This window comes from Nyctibius grandis, chromosome 12 (assembly GCF_013368605.1).
Source record: "Nyctibius grandis isolate bNycGra1 chromosome 12, bNycGra1.pri, whole genome shotgun sequence".
Taxonomy (NCBI): domain Eukaryota; kingdom Metazoa; phylum Chordata; class Aves; order Nyctibiiformes; family Nyctibiidae; genus Nyctibius; species Nyctibius grandis.
The window spans coordinates 3,835,994-3,860,094 of NC_090669.1; the positions used below are offsets into that span (position 1 = coordinate 3,835,994).

Consider the following 24,101-nt stretch of genomic DNA (forward strand, 5'->3'; position numbering starts at 1 on the left):
CCACATATTATCCATGCTCAGGAATCCCCATATTGTCAGGATAACAGATTCAGGGCAACAACTACCACCTCATTTAAAGCAATGCTGCCAAAGAGATGCCTGGGGGCATTGCCACCCCTCTGGCCAGCGAGCAATTACACAGACCAGGAAACTCATCCACACCACACCTCTGTGCCCCCAAAATCCTGAGGGCCCTCCAGTCTCAGCCTTCAGAGAAGGTTGAGGATTAGTGTTTTAACACATTGATCCAGACTTTTCTCAGAGCTGTGCAGTAAAAAAAACAATAAGTTGCAATAGAGACACTTCTACCAGTTAAGAAAATACCCCATAATTCTCAAAGGTGGTCAAAGGCTGAACAAGGCAATCAAACATTTATAGTGCAATTGCCATCCTGGGAGATACTCAAAGCTTTTCCCAACAAGGCACTGAGCAACACAACCAGGTCTAACTTCAAAGCTTGCCCTGTTTTATTGGGGTTGGACCAGAGATCTTCAACTGTCCCTTCTGATCTAAACTGTCTTATTGACTTACTGGACTAGGCCATGATTTGGGATTTTTCCAGACAGAAGACACTAGGTAACAGGAAAGAGATTTAAGACACCCTAGGCAAGAACATGCTTGGCAAATAGCTTGGTTTGGTATTGTGTTTTAGCCTGACAAGAGACAGATGCTGCCAAAGCACTCTACAAAGGTTCTTCATCCTACAGGAGAGAAGATAGATACACAGAAAGGAAATCCATAGTGCTGTGCTCCTAGGGAGGGGAATGATGCAGGATTCAGCATGCACATCAAACCACACCCTGGTGCTTGCCAGGAAGCTGATGAAGAACAGTTCATTAGATCTTCTCTAGGTCAGAGATTCAAAGTCAGAGTTAAAAACCAAACACAGACTAAGTCTGAAATCACTTTATTGAAAAATTTCATACAGGAACAGTCAGTGGCAAAAATATTCAAGTGCAATACAGCAACACCACAGACAAGCACCTTATACATCTTGAGACTGATTCATTGACAAACAGCCACTGTCTCCACATACTCAGCTTTCCAAACACATGTGCAGCATCTTGTCACATCAGTGAGTTTCAGTGCAGCACAGGGAGCAGAGTCTGTCTTTACACCAAATAAGATTAGCTATGACTCTGATTTTTCCTGTGAGAGGTATGAAAGGCCATGTAGGTCTGTTGAGAATGCTCTTTGCAACCCAAGGCATAATTCCCACCCACCCCATCTCATTCAAAACACTGATTGAAAGCCTGTAATAAAATATTTTGCCAATAAAAATCTTTTAGAAAACCAGTATAAAAAATTGCTATATATAGTATAAAACTATCAAAGAGTGACTGTGCCATTTCCCCTTTACACAAATAGTATTCTTAAAAAAAATAATCACATTACATTAGAAATTCACACAACATATAACATATTACGTCTTTCTGAAATGCTCTGTGCAGCAGAAGCCCTATACAGTACCTGGGCAGTTACAAGACAGACCAGTAGCTCCCCTTTAGTTCTGCTGTCTCTACAGCAGCTGCCAGGAATTTGGCCATCACAGTTTTAGGACTTGGATAGTAGAAAGCTGCAAGATGGCAAAGCAAGTGTTTGTAAATCAGTACCATCTCTTCTCAAGGAGGAGAAAAAGAAAAACCATCACAGGAACCTCTTGATTAAAGGATATTACATATTACTTGTTGCTGGTGTCAGTGAGACAATACAGTTTTGACTGTTTCTATGTCAGTTTTTATTTGCAGAGTACCACTTCATGTGCCAGAGAGGTACCTGCAGCATCTTTCAGTGATTTCTGGTCTATAAAAACATACAGCCAAGCCACAGGAGCAAATAAAACCATGTTGGCTTACTTTGTTTCATGACAAATCACTGTAAGACACTAACAGACACAGGGTTGTCAGCCTGCTGTCTGGAAATAATTGATTGTTCCCTAATTCAGTTTTCAGCAATCTGGAAGGTGCTGCACAGAAGAGCAATCGTGATCTTGCCCCCCACTTTTCCAGGCAGAAGATTCAAAGCCCCTGTAGCTTTCATGCACAGCTATGCAGGAACAGAGCTGAATCCCCAGGGACTGAAGGTAGTGCTGTGTGTGAAACCCACTCTATATTTGGTGACAATCTTCACAAGCAAGAACTTGGTAACTCTCTGCATAACCTTGGAGAATACCAGGAGCAGGCTTTACATTTGAGGATATACGAATCAGATGACTTGCCTCTCTAAGAAAACAGCAGTAACCCGTTCAGACAGTTAGCATAGGGATTTTTTTTTGTTAGGGGGGATTTTTGTTTGCTTTCTTTAACAGAGAGCTGGCAACAGCCAGAGCCCCTCCCTGTACAAAGCGTACAAAGTTATCTCCAGCTAGAGGTCCTAGAGCATAAAGCCCTTTCTCCTGAGTGCATTCATAGGTGAATGGGTCAACATCTATGGGATTCCTCTTTGGATTGACTGGTTGGTCACTGTCCATTGCCAAGTCAATGCCATTATTTGGCAGAAAGGAGAGGTTGGGGTTTGAGCCAGTTAGAACAAGAGCCATGGAAATTTTATAAACTTTCTGGTAGCCATTCTTGTCTTGAAAGATACATTTCTTGTCCTTGCCAAAGGATAGCACATGATGTTCAGGAAGGCTAATGTAACACTCATAGGGCCCAGCACAATCAGCTGACTGTTCTTTCATCATCTGATGGACTTTGTGGTATTCAGCATACATCATTTTGGGGAGCTGGTTAAAAATAAGACCCGGGTCACTGACTCGTCTCCGAAAAACATGGATCACTGGAATATTGCAATGGTGAGCAAAGAGAATCGCATCAGCAGCTGTCAGACCAGCACCTACAATCAAGACCGGATCTGACATGATGCCAATGCTGTTGTTCCTCACTGCTTCCTCTAGGGCAGACAGCTGGTGATGGACATAGGAAAGGTTCTCTCCCTTGACCCCAAGCCAAGTAGGACTATCATATGTTCCTGTAGCTAAGACCACATTTTCTGCGTAGATGGAGAAGGGCTCTTTATCACCTTTCACAGTTTTGAAAAATCCATCCACCTGAAAGACCTCCGTACTTTTCTCATTGAAGTTCCAGAGTGAGTCACTATTCTCCCGCAGATCTTCCTGTGCGTGGTTGGAGATGTTCTCTGCAGTCACTTTCCTCACAGAGGTCACAACAGTACCACATCTGAAATTCTTCTGCAGTCCTTTCTTCACCACGTAGTGTTGGTAATACTGAGCAATGTCTTCTGCTGTGGCTCTATTGTTTCTGAGGCCTCTGTAATATAGTACAAAGGTCAAGCAGCAGTTAAGTAAGAGACTGGAATTTCTCCCCTCTGCCACTGAATGTATCCTAGGGCCATCTATCCCTGGCACTACCAGAGAAGACTTACATAGTTTCCCTGACTTCAGCAAAGTTATTCCTGGCATATAGAGCTAACATTCACGTCCACAAGCTGTTGGACAGAGGCAGCTTTCTCTAGCATGAATCCCATCCCTAAGAACACGGTTGCTCATTTATGCCTTCCTCTCACATCTTGCTTCTATTCCATTTTTAGCTCCTGGACTTTTTAAGATTAACTGTTACACAATTCAAGAGCAGAAGCATCTCAGAGTCTGCACAGTAGCAGAGCTGATTATACTTGTCATTAGGGACAGCAGCAGTAGACACAGCAGTCAGATGACCATGCCTTTTTACAAGCTTTATTCAGAACTCATGGTCACTGTGATCCACCTCCCAGTGGGTGATGAGAAGGACACATTCCAAGTAGCACTGCAACTTTACCTGAATCCATTCTGCAGTCAGTGACTTTTACTGGGGGGTGGGAGAGTATCCTTCCTCTCACTAGAATCATCCATAACAGATGGGTAGCTACATTCAAGTCCACTCCACTCCACGTTCCCAAATAACCTCTGAATGTTTGCAAATAATCACATCATAGATAACTTACCTTCTCTTTTGTTTTAGCCAGTCCTTGAATGGGAGATCTGGGAGTCCCATCCATTCCCCTCTGCTCAGAGTAACCATAGAGCCCTCAATAGACTGGAACAAGAAACACACATTAAATAACTGTCATTTTATTAAGACATGAAATGCAATTTCGTCATATTTCAGTATGGCACAGATCATGAAATCAGTGATTTCCTCTGATCTGCTGTCATGGATGACACTATCCATGACGTCCAAAGAGAACAACAGACTGGAAATATAAATGTCTCTCATGCTCTTCTTCCTTTTAAACTTTTGCTTGTCTATATACATAAAATCAAACATGTCTGACTGGCATATTAGAGGAGCTTTTGCCTCTCCAGTCAACTCATTTGGCTATCTTATAACATGCAGACCTAAGCAGTTAGGCTTCAATTCACATACATGCCAGGCACCTCCAGGAGCATTTCTGCCAAGGACCAGGTGGGGGATGGCTCTGTCAGTCTCATGCCACCAAGTGAGGACAGATTCAGCTGTTCCACCAAAGTCTGCGTCCGGACGCTGAAGAGTATCAAACAGAAGAGCCACAGGGCTGTGGGATCGTCCCTCCAAGCCTTCAGACAGATACTCCAAATCCTAAAGAGAGGCAGATCAGATGCTCAAAATGGATGTCCTGCCAGGCAGCAGACTGCTTGTTCCCCTAGTATTTATAATCAGTGGTTTTGGTGTTCTGTGAAGCTCACAGACCCTGTTATTACCCAAGGACTACCTCAAGGATCTCAGCAGTGTTGACATTTCATACAAAGGGGATACAGACAACTAAAAGTACTTTGCTTAAGGTTCATTCTGTCCGTGTACTTTGAAAATTCAAATGAGGTTATCACTTTAATATACCCCTAGGATGCTTTACTATGATGTTATACTGTTTCTCTTTACACAAACCTGGTCCAAAATGGAGACATCTGGTGCCTCTTCCAGTTTCCTCTGAAGAATGGGATGAGGATGAAGACAGTCTCTTTTGAAGTAAGGGATGTAGCCTGACAGCAAATATGAGAGACAGATTCCTGAAGGTCCATTCCCTAAAAAGACACAATGGAGAAGAATTTATACTCCTGCAGGTAGAGCAGCCCTTTGAGAAACGTTTCTAATATCCAGACAATTCAAAGGATAAGACACTGCTGCAGACACAGGGGACTTTCTATTCCAGGCTGGCCACTGACCTATCGGATGGAGTTGGGGAAGTCATTTTACCCTCTTATGTCCCCTTCTCCTCCTCAGTTGCATCTATTTGCATTGCAAGGTCTTCAGAACTTGCTGAAAAGACATCAAGTTAAACAAGCCAGAGGTTAACCTCACCTGAAGCTTGAAGTCTCTAGCACATTGATGAATTGAGTTATTGCTCATTAACTTCTTTAAAGGTTTAGAAACTGGTCACATACTGACTGAAGGTCTCGGGTCTCCTGGGTGCACATTTCACATGAGTACAGAGTAGTTCATCGTGCACAAGATACAGAGTAAGTCCAGAAAAGGGAGTGACTATTGAAGTGAAGGGAAAACAGCTCTGCTCAGTAAGAAATCCCATCTAATAAGGGATATCGGGCCATAGCAGTTTTGACTAACAGGTCTTGAGGACACTTTCAAATGGGAACCAGCCCTACCATGGTACCACAGGCAGTGTATTAAGGAAAAAAGTCTCTCTGCCATGCCAAGACACCTCCCAGAATAGAGCACTTGGAACAGATTGCTGGATGACTGAACTCCTGCTGATCACTCAACAGCCAGTGGAAAAACTTGATATATGTGACTCCAAAGCCCAATGAGAGTAGCCCATGGAAAGTTTTCACATGGCTGTTCTCCAGTATGTTTAATATTTTACAGTATCTGCATAACTAGGTGTCAGCCTCTCTGGCTGCTCAGGCTTTGCTGCACATTAGTATGTGACTAACCACCATTACATAATGCAGTGACGATGTTGGGGAGGAGAGCTGAAGTGACACGGCAGCCTGCAGCAGGCTGTGTTGACACTGTGCCTGTGCCACATGTGTGAGCAACAGGAGCAAAGGCTGCTGCTTGAGGATTTGAGACAGAGGGCGGATCAGGCTGTAAAGCTAATAGCGAGCTGAGCTATGTGAAGGGCAGTTACATGCCACAGCTGGAGCCAAAGTCTGCTGTGCTGAGCAAGGACCAGCAGCTGCAGGTCAGTGTTTGGAACATTCCACTTGCAGTGAAGTTATCTAAAACCAACTGCAACAGAAACAAAAGCAAACTAAGCTGCAGCTATAGTAAAATGTAACACCTTTCAGCTTACTCCTTTGCTTTAGGAAGTACAAGAAGGTAACTAAGACAAACTTAATCATTTGAGGGCGCACTCAACACCACACACAGAGGACTTACTCTGAACCACACTTAATTTTGACATGGATGGTCACAAGCACAGCTGCCTCTGGGGTTCAAACTATTCTAGAAAGCAACTTTCATGAGGCTGCCAGCACAGCAGAGAGTCCGCAGCCTTCTTGGAGGAGGACCTGGGGAAGTAGCTGGAACCTGTGTGCAATGTCCAGCTGCAGTGAAACAACTGATGTGCTTCAGTCCAACAGCCTCCTCAGAGTGCACATCTTCACACTGGTGCTTCTGAGGCTTTAGTGATATATCCACACTGGGTCCCTGTATAGGTGCACTAGGGATGTACCAAATTATCCTCCCTCCCACCTGAAGATTTGTACAACTGGGCAGTAAAAAGTCACTCTCAAACTAGAACATGCTGGTAGTAGTGTCCTTGTCAAACTTGTTGTTACCAAGGATTAAGTGTGATTTATGTTGTGCACTAACTTTGGACTAGCTCTCTTGGGGGCTATAAATTAGATGACAGATAAGGAAGGAACCCAGCTCTACAAGGCTTTTAAACACATGCTCAGATGAACAGAGTCCAACACCTGCACTCAAGCACAGCCCATGATCGGTCACAGAGGGACAGGCACTGACATCACTACTCATTCTTTGCTCCAAGAATCACCTCACATTACAAAGCTCCAGTCTTGCAAGGGAGACAAGACAGTTACTACATAACCTGTTTTCTAAACCGGTAGAAAACCCACAGCTTTTTACCATTCTATTAAACCAGTATAAAATCAGTGTAGTGACTTGCATTTTGAAAGAAATCTGCGAAAAATTTTGGGAAACTTTAACAGCATCTGAAGCACTTTCTAAACACAAAAACAGATCACACAAACTCACCTCCAATTCAAGCACTTTACAGCAAGTTAATTAACTATCTGTAGTGAAAAGGTTTCAAACCCTTCTAAATATCCAACAGAAAAAAAAACAGGCCCAGATGAACTGATGCCCAAAAGATTAGCAATTTTTCTATTAAAAAAAAAAAAAAAGATGTACGTGTTTTAGTTTGTCAAATACCTGGTTCTCTACTTCCCACAACTCTTAGTGGTCATTCTCCTAGTACTAGAGAAAGTTTGGCTCTCAGGGAAAGGAGGCAGAAACAGTGGCCAGTGGTTTGAGTAAGAACATGCTGAACAAGAGCTGGACAGCAAGTCCAAAGCAACCACAGCACTAGAGAAAACAGCAACGTTGGCAGGAAAAAACACTTACCTATGATCACAACAGGCAACGGCTTGAACCCACTCTTATTTTGGGGTCTGTTCAATAATGCATACATCTTCCTGTCCGGAAGCATTTAGGTCCTGGAGTCTACCTGTTAAAATATTAAGTTTTTAATTATTTGCTTTTTTTGACAAAGCACATGACTTCCTACAGCCTACAAACCCAGGTTGATCTAAAGTATTATCCTTGCATTGCAGACCATCACATTACACTTCCACACTCAGGACAGGCCTGCTTATCTTTTTCTCCTCCTGCCCCCAAAACCAAAGGATGATTCCCTGATTATACCAGGAAAAAGGGAGAGGACCCTTATCTTTCTCTTCCATATACAACTTCCAGACTCTCCAGAACAGCTGGCAACTTCAGCAACCCTCTGACTACAGTAACTGATGTATTGCAGCTTGTTAAACTTTACTTCTGCCCATACTGAAAGATGAAAAATATTATTGCTTTAATTATCATGGATCCATTCATGAATGCTTTGTACTTTTTAAAGCAACTTGTGCTTTTATTGATAAGTAGAGCAAACCTCATTCAAGACTTCTGCTCAAAGACTGGAAATCTCTTGGCTGCATTTTCCATCACTAAAGGTTTGGTGGTTTGTTTTTTTTTTTTTGAGAAGTGCTAGTTTAGTTCCTGAACCTTCCTCCTTAATTTTCCAGAAAATTGAGTTCTAGATCTGAACAAGTAAATAACAACACATTTTAAACAAAATATACGACAAATTTCTTATCTTGGAGACTAAGGTATCATTAGAGGGGAATCTACAAGACTCATCTGATTGTTGGGCAGATATTCAATGACCAGTGAATCAAAGTTTTTTGCGATTCCTGCAGAAATCCTACCATGTGAATAATGACTTCTTTAGGTTTCCAGGGAATTCAACTATACTGTCACTAATCTAGAGAAGTTAAAAAGATTTTTGCCACAGTAAAAGTGAAGTTTTTTAAATTCAGCATAAGCTTTTAAGTTATTCTACAGAGAACACAGTCTTTTCTAAAAAGATCACTCATTTGGGAAAGCTAAGTAAAAGTTCACTGAATGGCATGACTTTGTTCAGTGGGGCATGCTCTCCACACCCTTTTCAAGCACAGAAAGATCTTTGGCAAGCATACTGCACACTCCCATAAGGTCTGGCACATCACTGCCTTTGACACAGGTACTGAAGCAAATGTCATCCTGCAAGTGTAATGCTCCACTTTAAGCCTGACATTTACGTCACCAGCAACTACAGTAATGCAGTAAGACCATGGTGATTGAATGAGCAGCCAGAAAGCTACAGGTGAGTTTAGGATTTGCAGAATCCCAGGCTTCAGGAAGAGTCTTGTAAGTGCATTTGCCTGCAAGGATGTGGCAATTCTCATATACACCAATATACAGCCATCACTGGGCTAGATAAAGCTATTCCAAGAGGACCAGGTTCATCTAAGTAGAGACACATAAGGCTTACAAGTTGAATTCAGAACGAGCAGCTTTGTCCAAACATTTTGATCACAGTTTAGTAACACTTACTGGTTGCCTGTTACCACTTTACTAAGCATTAGTCTAAGACTCACGCATTTTGCCTGACAGGGCAAGAACCACTTAGGACATAATAGTGATGCTTTCTAATTTAAGTCATTTCAAGCATCTAGCACCAAGCATTAACCTGTACCACCTTCAGCAGATTGCTGGGTAAGTTTACCCCCAAATAATTCCCTACCACAAAGATCCAGAGTTGCAACTGGTAGAATGCAGCACTAGCATCCTGGGATGACCAGACACCAAAGGAGCAGGACACTGGTGTGACCAGTAAGGTATTCCCCTCAAACCAGCTAAACCACAGTACCTATCTGAAGGTTAGCAGAGGTTTCTTCTCCATGGTAACAAATCCCTCTCCATGGCTGTGCTACATAAGATGACAAGTTCGTACTATTTTTTTCTAACACAGAGTGCACATCTTATTTCTGTGAAACTATCAGGAGTCTGGAAGATGGAAGCAAGATCTCTGGAAGCAATCTTCCAGGTTTCTGCTCCATAGCACTCTGCAGCAGCATGCACAGAAAGGCCATATGCACTCTGTAGACAGTGGTAACCCAGCAACATTCGTGGGATTTTTGCTGGAAGCAAGGACTGCTGAACCAACCCAGTACAGCACATGGCAACAGTTCCAGGAGAGCAGCAAAGCCAGCACATAAATAATGAGCCTGCAAGCCCATTTGTAAGACTTGGGCGCAAAGCGATCCTGTTGTGTGCCAGCATTTTTCTGGGGGAGCCTGAAGGGGACAAAAAAAAGGCACAAGACAGTAGAAGTCAGCCTGGCAATCCTGTGTGCTTTAGAGGAAGGTTGCCTTGGCTCCTGGCCATTGCACTATGCCACCCTACCCCACCCTGATAGAGAGCAAAGCCAGCAGCTGCAGACTCAGTGATAACACTCTCCTCATTTCACCCTCCTCCTCCTCCGTTCCGTACCTTCTGACACATGAAAGGAGCATTTGCTGGAATTAAACCAAACCCTAATGGCTAGAGGAGCTCAATTGTTATTCTGATTAAATTAGATCCATGCACGTACATGACTTTTTTTTAGCCGTGGTTTCATTGAGGATCACGGTTCACAAGATGCCGTAATGACCATTTTAGTGCTATGTGCTTTGTTTCCTGAAGTTTTGACACCAGACAATTCTATCAACACAAGATTAACCACCAGAGATGCTTCTGTTTATCCTAGCATGTCTCTACAAATGGGAGAATTCCCTTCCACATCTTTTTAAGTAGAAAGTGAACCAGATGCTGAACCTGTTTATAGCTATTCCCATCCTGTAGGGTAAATGTTTGACTTCTGGGGGTAAAACTGAGCTCAGAGCATCTCAGGCATTTCAGTTTCAGGCCAAATGTTCCATTTTCCTACCATTAGAAGTGAAGGTGGATCATTTTAATTTTTTTTTTTTCAATCTTAGAATCAAGGGACAACACATAGCTTGATAACCTGTATAGCTAATACAGTGTAGCCGATGAAAGCCTGTTCTTGCAGAGGCTATTGGAAAGAAGCTACAGGACATTGAAGTTCATTTCAAATCTATACAGAACTAGTTAACAGCAAGAGAAAGCCTGAGCTAGCAAGAAACCAAAGACTGCTCTTCTCACCCTCCTTTTATGTAAAGTAGGCTGCTGGTCACTCACACTTAGCCAGCTTAGTGACACTGATCCCTATTTTGGCTCCTGCTTTAGGCTTCCTGCTTTAAATGGGTGTCTCTTTCCTCTTCTTCATTTGGGAGCATGCTGCAAGCTCCAGAATCTGTCTCCTCACTGCTTCCAAAGCATTTCAATGTCTATGTGATGTTACATAATTGTTCTGGCTTGGAAAAGCACCCAGCTCATTCTGGGCCAAACTCTGCATACCTTCCTGACACAGCCTTAAGCCTAGAGGGACTATAACTCACACAAAGTCGGTCAGTGTGGCCCCTAGTAGTTCCAAGCTGCACAACTGAAACAGGTTTTAAAAGAGTAAAAGAAAAAGATGCATTTAGCAAGACAATGACACTAAGTGATCTTTAGCAGAAATAAAAAGCCAAGTTACATCAGCCATATGCAAGTAACTCTCCCTATAACATCAATGAGACCTTTGCTCAAGGACCACCAAGTGTGGCCTGTGCAGCACATGTGGAGAGTTCGAAAGAGCAGTGCAGTCTATATATAATGGAAGAGACAGAAAGAGCTACCATGACACTCAGGTTTAAACAAGAACAATGCTAACACAAATTCAACAGTTTTCTTCAGCTTTTCTTCATCAACCCATTCATTTCACCAGCAGTTTTTAAAGTTTCATTCATTAGTGCTTTTAAAAAACAGAAATCTCAATAGCTTTTACATTTTATACTTGCCTACAAGTTTCAGAAGTTTGATTTTTCCCCTCCACTTGCATTATCCCTCTTACATGCCAAACTAGTTACCCCACAAACACAATTAAACTATGTGGAAAAAATTTGCCTTTATGGTACATAAAAACAATACCTTTCTAAACACACCCCTGTGATATTCAGAAAGCAATGTTACAGTATGCTAGACAAAGCTCTCTGCATTTACTTATAGCCTTCTTACCTTTAGCAGCAGGTCTGATGAGAAGCAAGATCTGTATGAAAATGCCTGTACACTCAGGAAAGCCAACCAAACGACAAGCCTTGAATCCTGCCTCTGCTCTAAGACAGCTGTTTAAATATAGTAGGCTACCAGCACTAAAAGAGGAGAGGAGGAGCTGAAATGAATGGAGGCGGAGCGAGGAAAATACTTATAAGCATGAGTCAGCAGGAATATTTCCCTTCCCAGCTTGTGAATGAATGATGTAGTGATCTTCCTTAGTAATGTTCAGCTGACTACATGACCACAGCAACAGCAGGCTTATAGAAGCCATGCATGGCCCAAGTCCTGCATGGAACAAATCTTCATTTTTAACCCTCAGGGCAAATTAAAACCTGAGAATTCATTAAATGCAATGCTTCCTGGGGCAGAACTGGGTTTTTCCTCTGTATTTAAAAGAAAAACTGCTAGCTATAATTACAGGTGGGAATAAAAGTGATATGATAACACTGTATGCTTGTTTTAAAGCAAGTTATCTTTTTGGCCACAAAAGGACAAGAAAATGTGATTACTTTCTTCCTACTTTGGACAGTTTGTGGGTTTTGTTTCACCTTATATCATAGATAGAGTGGGTCAGAAAAATACAGACTTCAGTTTATATTTTTTTCTTCAGTGAGGTAAACTCTTACAAACCTGTTGCCCAGTAGCAGTAAAATGAGTCAGACTACTTCCTGTAAAACTTACAACATCCCAGGATTTTCATCCAAGCTATCTTACTCAATTCAGTGGAATAATCAATCAAGCTTGCTAAATTTAAAGTGCCCTAAACAAATGACATAAATTTGTGCCAAAGTGTTCAGTTCAAGCAGTTCAGTAAGCACTGCATATTTTTAATCTGAGGTCATCTATCTTGCAACTCTCCAGATAATCGGAAGGACTGCTGATACCCACTTAAGATGCATACTTTCAACCATGTGATATAAAAGAAAAAAAACAGATGAGAAGGAATTCTCTACTCCCAAGACCCACATCAAAGTAGGATACTTCATAATCTAATTTAATTCCACCAGAATAAGTTGTTTTAATAAATATGAAGCCAGTTTCACTTAAAATTTAACTAATAGTGATCCCTCTGAAAATCTGACTCAGTATATACTTGTCAGACTGAGGGGTGGTTTTTTTAAGGTCTCTTTCAAGTTGTCTGGGCCTTTATCCAAGGTAGTGTTTGCACACAGCTCTAACTCATACTGATTTTTTGACAGGAGCAAAGGCTTTTCTATGCATTATTCAAATATTTATTGGCAGATAACAAATGTATCCATATCAGTCAAGGAAAAATTAAGCTTCCAGAGAAACTAAGGCATTTGTTTAGTGAGGTGATTTAAGACTGTCCTGTTACTAGGTTTTTCAAAAACAATCTATCTTCAATATATTGCAGTGTTGCATGTCAAACATTTTAGAACAAAGATGTTCAAGTCCATACTTGCTCATAGCATAGACACAAGAGGAAACCATACAATGGTTTGGCAGGCTTTATAAGTAGTAAAATCAGGAATACTTCTTATGTGTGCAAACCTGCAGAAATAAAGTTGTCCACTATGTACAAGAAGAGGAGATCCTCTCCATTTCCCACTAGAATTTGGAAAACTAGAATCTCCATTACTTCTGCAAATAAAACCAGGATGTCTTTCCAAAACCGCAAGCTCTGTCATATTTTCACACACAGTTCAATTCTTTACAGGAAAATGTTCATGTACAACAATAACCCACTGTCCTTTATTTGCTTGTATGATAAGATCATTGAATACAGCAATTTGGGGGATTCTTTTTTTTTTAGATACGCCAACAAACACATCACATGGAATATATATCAATGTTACTGTTTCTCCTTGCATACCTTGTCTGGAAACAAATAATTCAGTCCAACACTTTGCACAAACTTTCCAGAAGAGGAAATAATTGTGCAATCTGCACTTGGCCTGGCAGCTAGCCTTTGCCCTACAAATTTATGTCATTCACTTATATTTTCCTCCTGATTTATTGCAAGCAGTATCATTCAGATTAGTTAAGAGCCCAAGTAAAAAAAGCTTATCTAGAGATTTACAGCATGACTTTGCACTATCTCTATTCATAGCTGTCAGAGTGTGCAGCTGACTAACAATACTAACTTCTTCCTTCGCACAAACAAACAAAAACATTTTATTGGTACACAGATTTAAAGGTCTTTAGAGGGCTTCATATTTTTACAGGAAAAGCTCTTCTAAACCACTAATCTGTAGGCTCATTCATTGAGGTGTATTGCACTATACTCCAGCTGAGATTGAGGAATCCACATCTCTGTCACACAGGGCTGTCCTGGTTTGGCCTAAACCAGGCCGATTTTCCTTTCAGTGATTTTTGCTTTCAGCTAAGTCTCCTCTAAGTAACTGCACTTTCTGAAACTAACTGCATGTTTGCAGACAGTGTCTGCCTCCAAGACTGATAACGCCCGAAGTTTGTAGTTATCGCTGAGGCACCGGTAGGGATGTTGTGCAGTAAGGCTCTTGCTGTACTTATTCTTAGAGAAACCAAGGTCACTGCTGAATTCCTCACTGCTTATGAGTGAAGAGCTGAAGGGGGGTTGCAGCTGCAGTGGGGAGCAGACAGGGCAGGTGACCCAAAATTGACCAACGAGGGTATTCCATCCCACACACGTCATTCTCGGTATAAAGCGGGGGGGGATCACGAGGGTCTCGCCCCTTTCTGCTATGGCCGGTGTCCAAGGAGGACTCCGTCTGTTTTCCTGCTGCCCCCGATCCCGATCCGTGCATCCCTGAATACAGCTCTCGACCGTTGCTAGGCCCAGCCTGGGCCTTCCCGGAGCCTGCCCTGCAGTGCCGGTGGTGACGTGGCTGACTTCAGGGGAGCTCATTCTTGGTTTTGTATATATATTTGTATATATTTGATTATTTCTATTATTATTATTATACTCTTTTTCATTATTATAGTTTATTAAAACTGTTTTAACTTTCCAACCCGGAAGTCTCTCTCCCTTTTCCCTTTCCCTTTGGGGGGAGGGGGGGGGATAACAGAGGGCATCTGCCACAGGTTTAATAACTGGCCCAGCTTTAAACCGTGACAAGGGCACAAATGGATTTCTCAGGCTTAAGTGGAAACTGTCAGTAAAATGAATTATTTGCAAGGGTTTCTCTTCTGTTCTTTAAACTTTTCCCTTTTAAAAATAAAATAGTAAAGTTTAGCCTCTAATAAACATTATCCAGAAAACAGATACTAAGATATATTAGCAAGACACCGCCAAATGATCTAGCAAAAGCAAAATAATACTTATGCAGCAGCCTGTGAAAAGCTTCTTTCTTTAAAAAAAGTTGTTTGTTTTTTTTAAATGGGACCCATGACATCAAGGACTGCCTTCAGATAATGTAAAGGATCAATTCTATCTTTGTCTGTACTTGCAAAAACACAGGGCACAGGGTTAGAGCACTACATTTGCTTTTATTTGAATGAGCCTTGCCCATAGCATAATGGTAGCTAGGCAAATAATCCTCTATCAGTGTGTAGGGAGCAATTCAAAACACTGCACCACTCATCTGTCCTCACTTGAGAAGGTTTTGGCCTGCAGAAAAGAGGGGCAGACTTCACTGGTAGTCATTCATTCTACCTTCAAGTCACACTCTGAAGTTCACAGTATCAGCAATCCCTGGGTGCATTTGTTGCCAAGGTCAGTTTGTTTCCCTTTAGGGCAGCCACGATATAGTTCTCAGAACTCCAACAAGCTGATGCTGTGTTTTACCAAGGTAAAATTTGAAGAATATGCCAAGAAGCATGGACAGAGCCATAGCACTGTTCCGAGGGAACGTTTTGCACCTGAACCATTCCCTATTGCAAGAAATTTCCTTGTTGCGAATTGACTTTTCACCTCAGGTCATTAAGTTCTACCCATCCATGTCCCACTCATGCAACCTGTCAGATAGCCCAGATTCTGCTTTCTCCTGATTTGGGGGAGCTTAAGGAGTAACATCCCTCTGGTGTCAGAATTCACTGCTGCTACCTCTGCTGCTGACAGCTCACAGCAGAACACTTCTTACAGTACCTCTCTAGCATCCACCCTCCCCTCTAGCCAGGCTTCACTCTGTGCCAAATTATCATGGCATACTACATTGTTTCACACATTAGAACTTAATCTTCTGCTGTTTTTTCATAATTAGAGGAACACTCCCAGTGTGATCCTCCATGGGCCATGGTAGTGCTTTGATGCTTTGGTGTTTCTTCCAATTATGGTAAAACACAAATATAAAATTCTGCATGCTTTCTGTCTAAGAGAAAATTAAGTGCTTCACTCACCCCTCCAGTGCAGACCATTTAATCTAAGGCAGAATCTCAAATTCAAGCATTAGAAGACCTGACCAAGTATTTTGCTTCTGTATGATCTCCATGCAGTACCTGAAATCCAGCTTCACTCTGATACTGCCAAAAGCAGCTCCACCTTTTTCACACAGGAAAACTTCCACTTACAAAACTCTATGTTAGCATATCCACCAAAACTAGAACCCACATATTTAATGATAATATATGGTTTGACATCAATAGTGAAACATTTTACCTGGTTTCTTTTTGCTTTAACTAAAAAAAAAAAAACAACCCACATTTGTCACCAACACCACAACCTGGACCCATATCAGCAAGATGCACCCTGTAGATGTCCTGGCACCCTCCAAATCAGAATATGCAAGCTGTGGCCATGCCACCTCTGACAGCACCTGGATCTCTGAAGTATGTCACTTGCTCTGCTAAATAACAGAGGTAAAAAAAGCCATGGGGAAGCCCATATAATTGCTAGGCTCGTCAGAAAAAGCAGCTGAGGCAACTTTGCAAGTGTGAGACCTGGTTCTGCTTCCAGTTATACTTGTGACTTCCTACATGTGTTTGTGCTTTCACATGGCTTCCTCTAAAGAAAGATTTGGCCCAGAGCACGTGTCCTGCTTTCCCATGTCCCTGCCAAGGCCATATCTGTCCTGTGTTCATACTTTTTTTTTGTGCAGTGTTTAGGCAGCTGGGTCCAAGGGGAGAGAACTAAAGGTTCACCGCACCCATTTGTTATTCAAAGGAACATTGACCTCCCAGTCAGATAAATGATTGAAATGACTTTGTCCTAGTAACCTGGAAAATTGTTTGGGGAAAGTAAAAAGCAAAACCTTACATTTTGCTGGAACCATTTTAAAACAGTGAATTTTGCTCTTCCCAGCTCTCAACTCATTACCTTGAAATCATTCTCCGTCTGTTCTAAGAGGGTTGTCTTCCTAAATCAACGAGGCCAAACCAAAGATTTTCACCAACCTTCATTGTCCAGAGGCATCAGCCACTTACACCACTGTGTCTTGAAAACATCCATTACAAAAGAAACTTGGGGAAGGAGAGAATTGATCATACTACCCAGGACAGCTATGAAGCTCTACTCTCTGCATTCATATCTTTGGTTACTCTGCAGTAAAGACTTTTGTGTGCACTCTAGTGCATACTAAGAATGCCTTATTGGGAGATCTCGCACATCTGCTCTATCCAGGCTAAGGGAACAATACTGGAGAGCATTAGCAGAGGTCTGGCTAGTCTGCATAAACACACGCTGAAAAGATGTCCCTAGCAAGTACAAAGTAGCCCGCTATACTGTGAGATAGCAGTGGATATCTTGCAAAAATACAGTCCCTCTGAGTTCACATGTGACATGTCCATGTAGAGAAGCAGTGCAGAGTGCTGGGTGGCTGTGCATGCATTTCCCCTGGTCCTGCTTAGAAAACAGGCCAGGATCACTGTTCTCTCCTCAGATGACATCCCCCCGCAGTGTATGGGGATGACAGCCAAATCTAGTGTGCTTTCTACCTCCCAGCACATATGCTTCCTTTCAAAAACTAGCAGGATGCGAAGAGGTACAGTCCTCAGGCTCAAGGGACTACAGCCATGCTTGTTTCCCAGAAGGACTGGGCCTTTGCAGACTCCTTGTTCCCCAAGTGCAACATGCAGAGGAAAGCTCAGCTCATGTGCACTGCACTCAGACCTCCATCATGATCTCAACACTGATGTGGTTTGGGAAAAAGTAAACATGTGCACTTTCATTTCAAACAAACAGCAGCTATGACCTAGTCAAAGATTAAACTGCACATGAAGCTGGTAGGGAATTTTCGTCTTCTTATCTTAATGTCAATATATTCATAAATATTTACATGAGTTCAGGATAGCAGGATCATTTGAAGACACAGCCTTTAGTCTCTACAATCTTATAGTCAGTGTTCAGTTATGTTCTTTTAATCTACACTGGCATTTGGCAACTGATAGCTTAATTTAATAATTGCTGTATCATATTATGATGTGCCAGACTTAGCAAGCATATGCCCAAAAGCAGAAAATATCCACAAAAGCTAATGCTCATAGTTTCTTGACTGGAATAACCAACACAAAAGAAACCTTGAAGCAGGAGGTACAGCCTAACTGCGAGCACTGGGCATCTTTTCTGTACGTATGTTCCCTCGAGGCAAAACAGTGATTTTTCAAATACAAGTGGGTAATTCAAAACTGGAACAGGAGCACGTAATGCACTTAATTCAGTGGCACAAAATTTCATAAAGAGGGCTGCAGAGAGCCTTTGGACATTCTTGGACTCCTTCCCTTGCCACAGCTTAAGCCATTCTGCAGCTCTTTAGCCTAACTTTAAAGTTTTCTTCCCTTCACTTTATCAAGATCAAGAATCAATTAATAAAGGTAAAGAATTTAGTAGCATTCCTGAAAAGCTTAGAAACATGTACAGCTAAGGGCATCCAGAGCTAATATAGCCAACACCATCGATTTCCTCGAAGAAAAATAAGCATTACTGCAGCAGAGCACAATAGTTTTTAGCTGTGAGTGTTTAGAAAAGGACTGTGCTGGAGTTATCCTGCAGCTTCCCACCCTCAGGGTTTATTTCCACCTTTCTCTCAAGCAGCTGATACTGACTATCAGAGATAGATGCTGCCTAAATCCAGGTCACCAATTCTGATGTTCCCAACTTGCAACGTTTTCTTTCTGTTGTAACTTTTAAGAGTCTCTGGGAAATTCTAAGAAATTTTAGCATGCAAGTTCCTTTCTCTTAACAGGGCTTTTATGCACATTCAAAGATCAGCTGAAGTGATACATTCAAACAGAATTGTTTCTTCGACCCCAGTTTCCCCTCACAGTAGCATCACGTGCTGCAACACTGACTGCCAGGAGTGAAATTTGAAGTCCCTATTCTGCATAGAACTGGACAAACCAGTATCTTTTTCAAAGATAGTCTTATCACTTAGTCACAGTGTAACAGTAATGCATTAAAGTGTAACAAAATTATTTCATAGGTCAAGGTTTCTCACCCGTAATTGACAGCTCTGTTTCTAAACTAGTTTAAGGAGGCTGGAACATGAAAGGAGCTGCCACTTGCTGTAAACCAGAATGTGCTGTTTTATACATGCATATATTCCAGGGTCATTTCTGTGGTTTAAGAACAAACAAAATACTCCCTATGAACTCTGAAAAGATTTGGCACAGTGAATTTGCAGGAAAAAAAAAGATGCAGGATTTCTGCACAAGAATAAAGCCATTCAGTAACTAATTCCCCAATGCATTGTTTTAGAAATAACTAGCAATTTGTGTAATTCCACATTTAGCTGATAGTCATCCATTTTTTGCACATGTCAAAGCTTAAAGCTGAGCATAGGTCAATGAAACAAGTGTGCAATGCTGCTGTAGTAAGAATTATCTTTCAATATATGTATTCAGCATCTAACAGATAAGAACCAAAATCCCCTGAAGATCTTGTTCAAGTTGCTTTTTTGGGGAGAAATTTCACTAAAGGTGACTTCCTTGCTTCTCCTCCCCAGATATTTTACCAAAAGCTTACTATTCCTGTTTCAGGTGTATTTTTTACTTGAATTACTTTGGTTTAGGGGTTTTTTTTCTTCCCCCCAGTGTGGTGGGGTTTTGTCTATCAAGCAGCTATTTCTAGACTAGAAAAGAGACTCTAGATCAGTCTTACGCCCTTGCCAATAATTATTCTATAGAGAGAAATTACTTATTTATAAACCACTCAGATTTTTGGGAGCTGTCAGACCAGCTGCAGCATGCCCCAATTTTTCTGTTTTTTCCACAGAGAAATTGTCCCAAGCACTGATGAAAAGGAGGTGGTGTTTCTGGTTCCCTGGTCAATATTTGTCTTGATTGTGAAAATGCTAAGTTTGAACCATCAAGCAAAACCTCTACCAAAGAGACTAGGACCGTAATATAAAGTGACCCTTTAGCTCGAGGCTGAAGCCATGCAGCAGAGCCGTGACAATGACGTACCTGACCTGCTCTGTTTATCAGTCCAGACTGATATGCACTCAGCAGGGCAGAATGGTGTGGTACTAAGGTGACCAGAACATGGGCTATCTTTGATATCAGTTCCCTGGGAGCTCTGACCAGGGTGTTATCTAAAGCCTTCTTTTGCACTCCTGACACCCTGAAGGCTAACATTCAAGGCTATCCGCAATAACTGGAGATCAGAGCTATTCTGCCATGTCATGGGGAGCTTATGCCCTCATCTCTGCTTCTGCAGCTCTGTGTGCCTGAGCTGTCACACTACGTAACTAGAGCTCACTGTATCTGCACTGCATGTAGGGGCATGAGCATAAGACAGGCCAGACTGACTTAAAGGGTCCATCCAGCCTCATATCGCATCCTCAGCAGTGGGCATTAGCAGACATCCACAGAATAGAACAGGACAAGCATGTGATGCTTGTCTTGTGTCTTCCCTTACCTCCAGCTATCTGCAGCTGAGGGAACTGGCTGAAATCTGATGAGGTTTGTTCACTTGTAGCACTTTCCATTTATTTTCATCTAGTTCCTAGTGATTTCACATGTGGCCTCTAGTACTAGTTGAAGGGAGATTACACAACTGATCCCTCTCCACACCACTCAGCTCTATATACTTATATTCCTCAGTCTTATGACTTATTCCCAATACAGAAGCTGTTCCATACCTTATATCAACCTGTTTTACCTCCTCTAGACCTTCTCCGTATCTCTCATATGCTGAGATGAGAAAAACAGCATATCATCCAGTAATTTAAGCACAGATGAACCACAGGCTTATGCAGCAGCCTTCTGGTTTGGCCTCCATCCTTCCCTAGCACTTCATTCACTTCACTACCAGTAAGCACCGAGCTGACAGTTCCACAGGACTATTTATCATGTCCTTAGATTCAAGTTCAAGCTAGTCCCTACTCTGACTGAACTTTCTTGCCTGGACCTGCATCATTGTGAGACAACACATAGGAATTGTGCAGAAGTGTGAAGTAATGTGACAGTACAGAAGCATTGCACAGCTTGTACTTCAAACCAATGCAGTCACCCACATGCCTGTTAAAAAGCAAAGTGGAAAGCCTTGGAGACTTTCTGGATACTTCTTGTTCACAAAAAGAAACCTCAACTAAAAAACTGAAGGGCAAGCATGTGGGAAGAAGCATGTTCTTACCTTATACCTCAGGAGGGAGGTGGTCTTAGGTAAACACTGTAGAAAAGCACGAAGAGCTCATATTGCACTCCATCCCCTGACCGGATCTTGATCTGCTCTTATTCTCTCACCTGGAAAAAAGCATACCTGAAGAGCTTATGCGAAGTCACTCCTAGGTTTGCCTCAGGAGTGGCTGTTATTCACACATATTTGAAAGAGAAAGTACATGCACAGCCAGTGAATGTATTGAACCCTCAGCTACTGGAATAGACACAATGGATATTGAGCAGCACCAAGGTAACCTGCCTACCCTTTTCTCATCCCTATAGAGCCCACTGAGTTATGTTAAAAGCTTTTTTATTAGTGACCATGAAGAAAGCCAGCCAGACATTCATAAATATCTCAGCAGCAGCAATAAGCCATGTGCCAGTTGTCAATTTGCTCATGTTTGATGTCTCCAGTACGGTAAGCTGTAACAGAAATCTTAATTCCTAGATTTTTGGCACCTGTCATTCAGTGCATTACAAAGTGCCTCTGAAAAATCAAGTTGCACACCCTGCCATGGGCATGTTCTGTGGCACTTTGGAATTCAGCTCCTGGCCCACAATCGCTCCAGCATGCTGACTGGTACTGCAAAATGCAATTCTAAACATCTGTTGAGACTTAAAATTTTACCAGAGACTTTTTATTTGTAGTGGAAAAAGGATTGAGACTCCAGAGTTGAGAACTGAGTTTCTAGACAAATGTTTTCCACTGAAAGCACTGTTGAGAGAATTTGTAAATTCAGCAGAAAACATGTAATCATTTCAGTTACTTGTAAATATTATGAAATTTTAACACCAAGAAAGCATATTTTATTTATTCATTTACTTTTTTAAAAAAAATGCTAAAAATTTAAACTTAAGATTAAAAAAATAAGGAAAGTAACATGCTTCACTCCATTCTAAAAGGAAATTTCATTTTCTCACATCACTTACCAAAGCCACTACCATCAGTGTACATAAATATACCTGACACTTTATTCAACTCTTCAATTCAGCCTGTGAATAAAAATATCAACTATGACCACAACTACACTGGGAAATAAATTGCACTTCATAGAAATTTTGCAAGGTAACAAAAAAACTATCACAATTATCTTGAATTACTTTCCTTTTCTGTTTCATGGTTTTTAATTTGAATTTAAGCATAGATGTGATTATAAAGGAGCAGCTGCACTCATGGTTAAGGGTAGACATGGGATCAAGTACTTCTGCTGAGGAAAGGATTCATTTAAATGCTTAGGATCCTCAAGTTCTTTGCTGAATCAAAGCTTTACACTTCAGGTCAAGTGTTACAGCAGTCAGTGATTTTAAGGCAGAATGGGACAAAGGTACCTTTAGCAAAATAATTTTAGTTACATTCATTTATAGAATTATGCAAGATTGTCATATATCCCTCTGATTTTTAGGAATTTTTTCATTTTCATGAATTTTCATTCATATGACAATGGAACACCATTTTAGAAAATACATGGGTTTTTTAGTTCCCCATAAAACATCGCTGCAGGATTCTGAGTACCACTGAGCTTTAGGATGCTTTCATACCTTGAAAGTGAAATGCATTCAGTGTGAAGTCTCGATGGTTTTTCTCCCTGTTCTGTCATTTGGGAAAGCGTAAGCAAACTTGTCCTGCTGCCACAGTACTGCTGTTAGTCTTGGAACACCATTAGAAGTCGGAGTGTCATTACTAAGCTCTGTCCTGAGAATGCACTCAAAGATTGCACAGTCCATCACAAATACACAAAACTGTAGCAGAAAAGAAAGAAGTTGAATCAAGTAAGTGAGTGGCACACAAAGCAGAAATCCTCTTACAAAACAATAGGAGAATTTCATAATACAAGGAAAACCTCTAATCTTAAAAGGGTGTCAGTCTGTCACATGAGTATCACATAGGTGTGACTGAGTGTCAAATAAATGCTGTCAATCTTTTAACAACACAAACAGTTCAGAGATTAAGTGTCTGCTTAGTAATTGCCATAACGGAGCCAAGGAGTGAACCCAGATCACCTGGCCCATGCTTCAGCCACAGGGCTACTTTAGCACAAAAATTATCCAGACTTCTTGCTGTGCTACAAGAGAACAACCTGAGTCACACCTTTCTGTGCCTGATCACAAATACCAGCAGCTCATTAAAAAGTGCTAAACCTTTCTAATACAATAGACTAAGTGATTTGTAATAGTTATTTACAATACCAATTCATTTTTAATTACAGAATGTGATCCCCCAGGAATGAATTCACATTTGCATGCTGTGAGCACGTTTTTTTTGACCCGAGACAGCTCTGCAGTCTCCTCAGCCATGCAGCATCCTTTAACATACCCAAGCACAGTTCAGGTATGTTCTGCTGTAAACAGGCATCCCTCCTGCTACAGCTGCTAAACCCTTCAGCATCACCAGGATAGATTACATCTTATCAGTCACTCTTGCTGAAACTCCCTAACAATTCCTGTGTAACAGGCCACTACAGAAACAGTATGATTTAGATATTCCCGTATCTTTATAACTACATTATTTTTCAGTTTCACATCTCTCCCAAGATGTCGCAATTTTGTACAGAACTGCAGTTTCTACAGAAATTTTGCATGTTTTCCAATATACAAGCATTTATTTCCTAATATATATGTGAATAACCAAAACAAGCAGCTATTACAGCAATTTTGTTGAACTTTGTGTTAAAACTATTTGTATGCTGCATTTATTCTGGAGGCATGTTTGTCCCGCAGGTTCTGATCTTATCTTTAGCCTGTACTGAGAAATTACTTCCATGAACTTTGGAAGGTCAACTTGTTAAACATCTACCCAGTCTTCCTAATCTTCTAGAAAGAATAATTAACTTAATTTTCTGAGAAGAGGATGGTGACTTTACTACCCAATTCATGTTATGTGTTTCAGATGACTCATATACTGCAACTATGCTGCCTCCAAGGGTTTTTCCCTCAAAAATTCCTTACTGAAACTTACCACCAAGTGATTTTTTTTCT

General features: G+C 41.4%; 1 protein-coding gene across 2 annotated transcripts; it reads right to left on the reverse strand.

Moving 5' to 3' along the window:
- Positions 1-891: 891 nt before the first annotated feature.
- On the reverse strand, positions 892-22,802 carry OSGIN1 (oxidative stress induced growth inhibitor 1). 2 transcript variants are annotated; one of them, XM_068411174.1, is made up of 8 exons: positions 22,665-22,802; positions 22,056-22,118; positions 21,100-21,209; positions 7,524-7,626; positions 4,863-4,999; positions 4,365-4,556; positions 3,943-4,034; positions 892-3,269 (listed from the first exon to the last, which is right to left on the reverse strand). In XM_068411174.1, exons 4-8 carry the CDS (start codon positions 7,606-7,608, stop codon positions 2,276-2,278), a joined length of 1,500 nt encoding a protein of 499 aa, XP_068267275.1. In that variant the 5' UTR covers positions 7,609-7,626; positions 21,100-21,209; positions 22,056-22,118; positions 22,665-22,802; the 3' UTR covers positions 892-2,275. The 2 variants fall into 2 exon arrangements, with proteins under 2 accessions (XP_068267275.1, XP_068267274.1); XM_068411173.1 differs by lacking the exons at positions 21,100-21,209; positions 22,056-22,118; positions 22,665-22,802 and adding an exon at positions 11,613-11,705.
- Between the last annotated feature and the right edge of the window lie 1,299 nt (positions 22,803-24,101).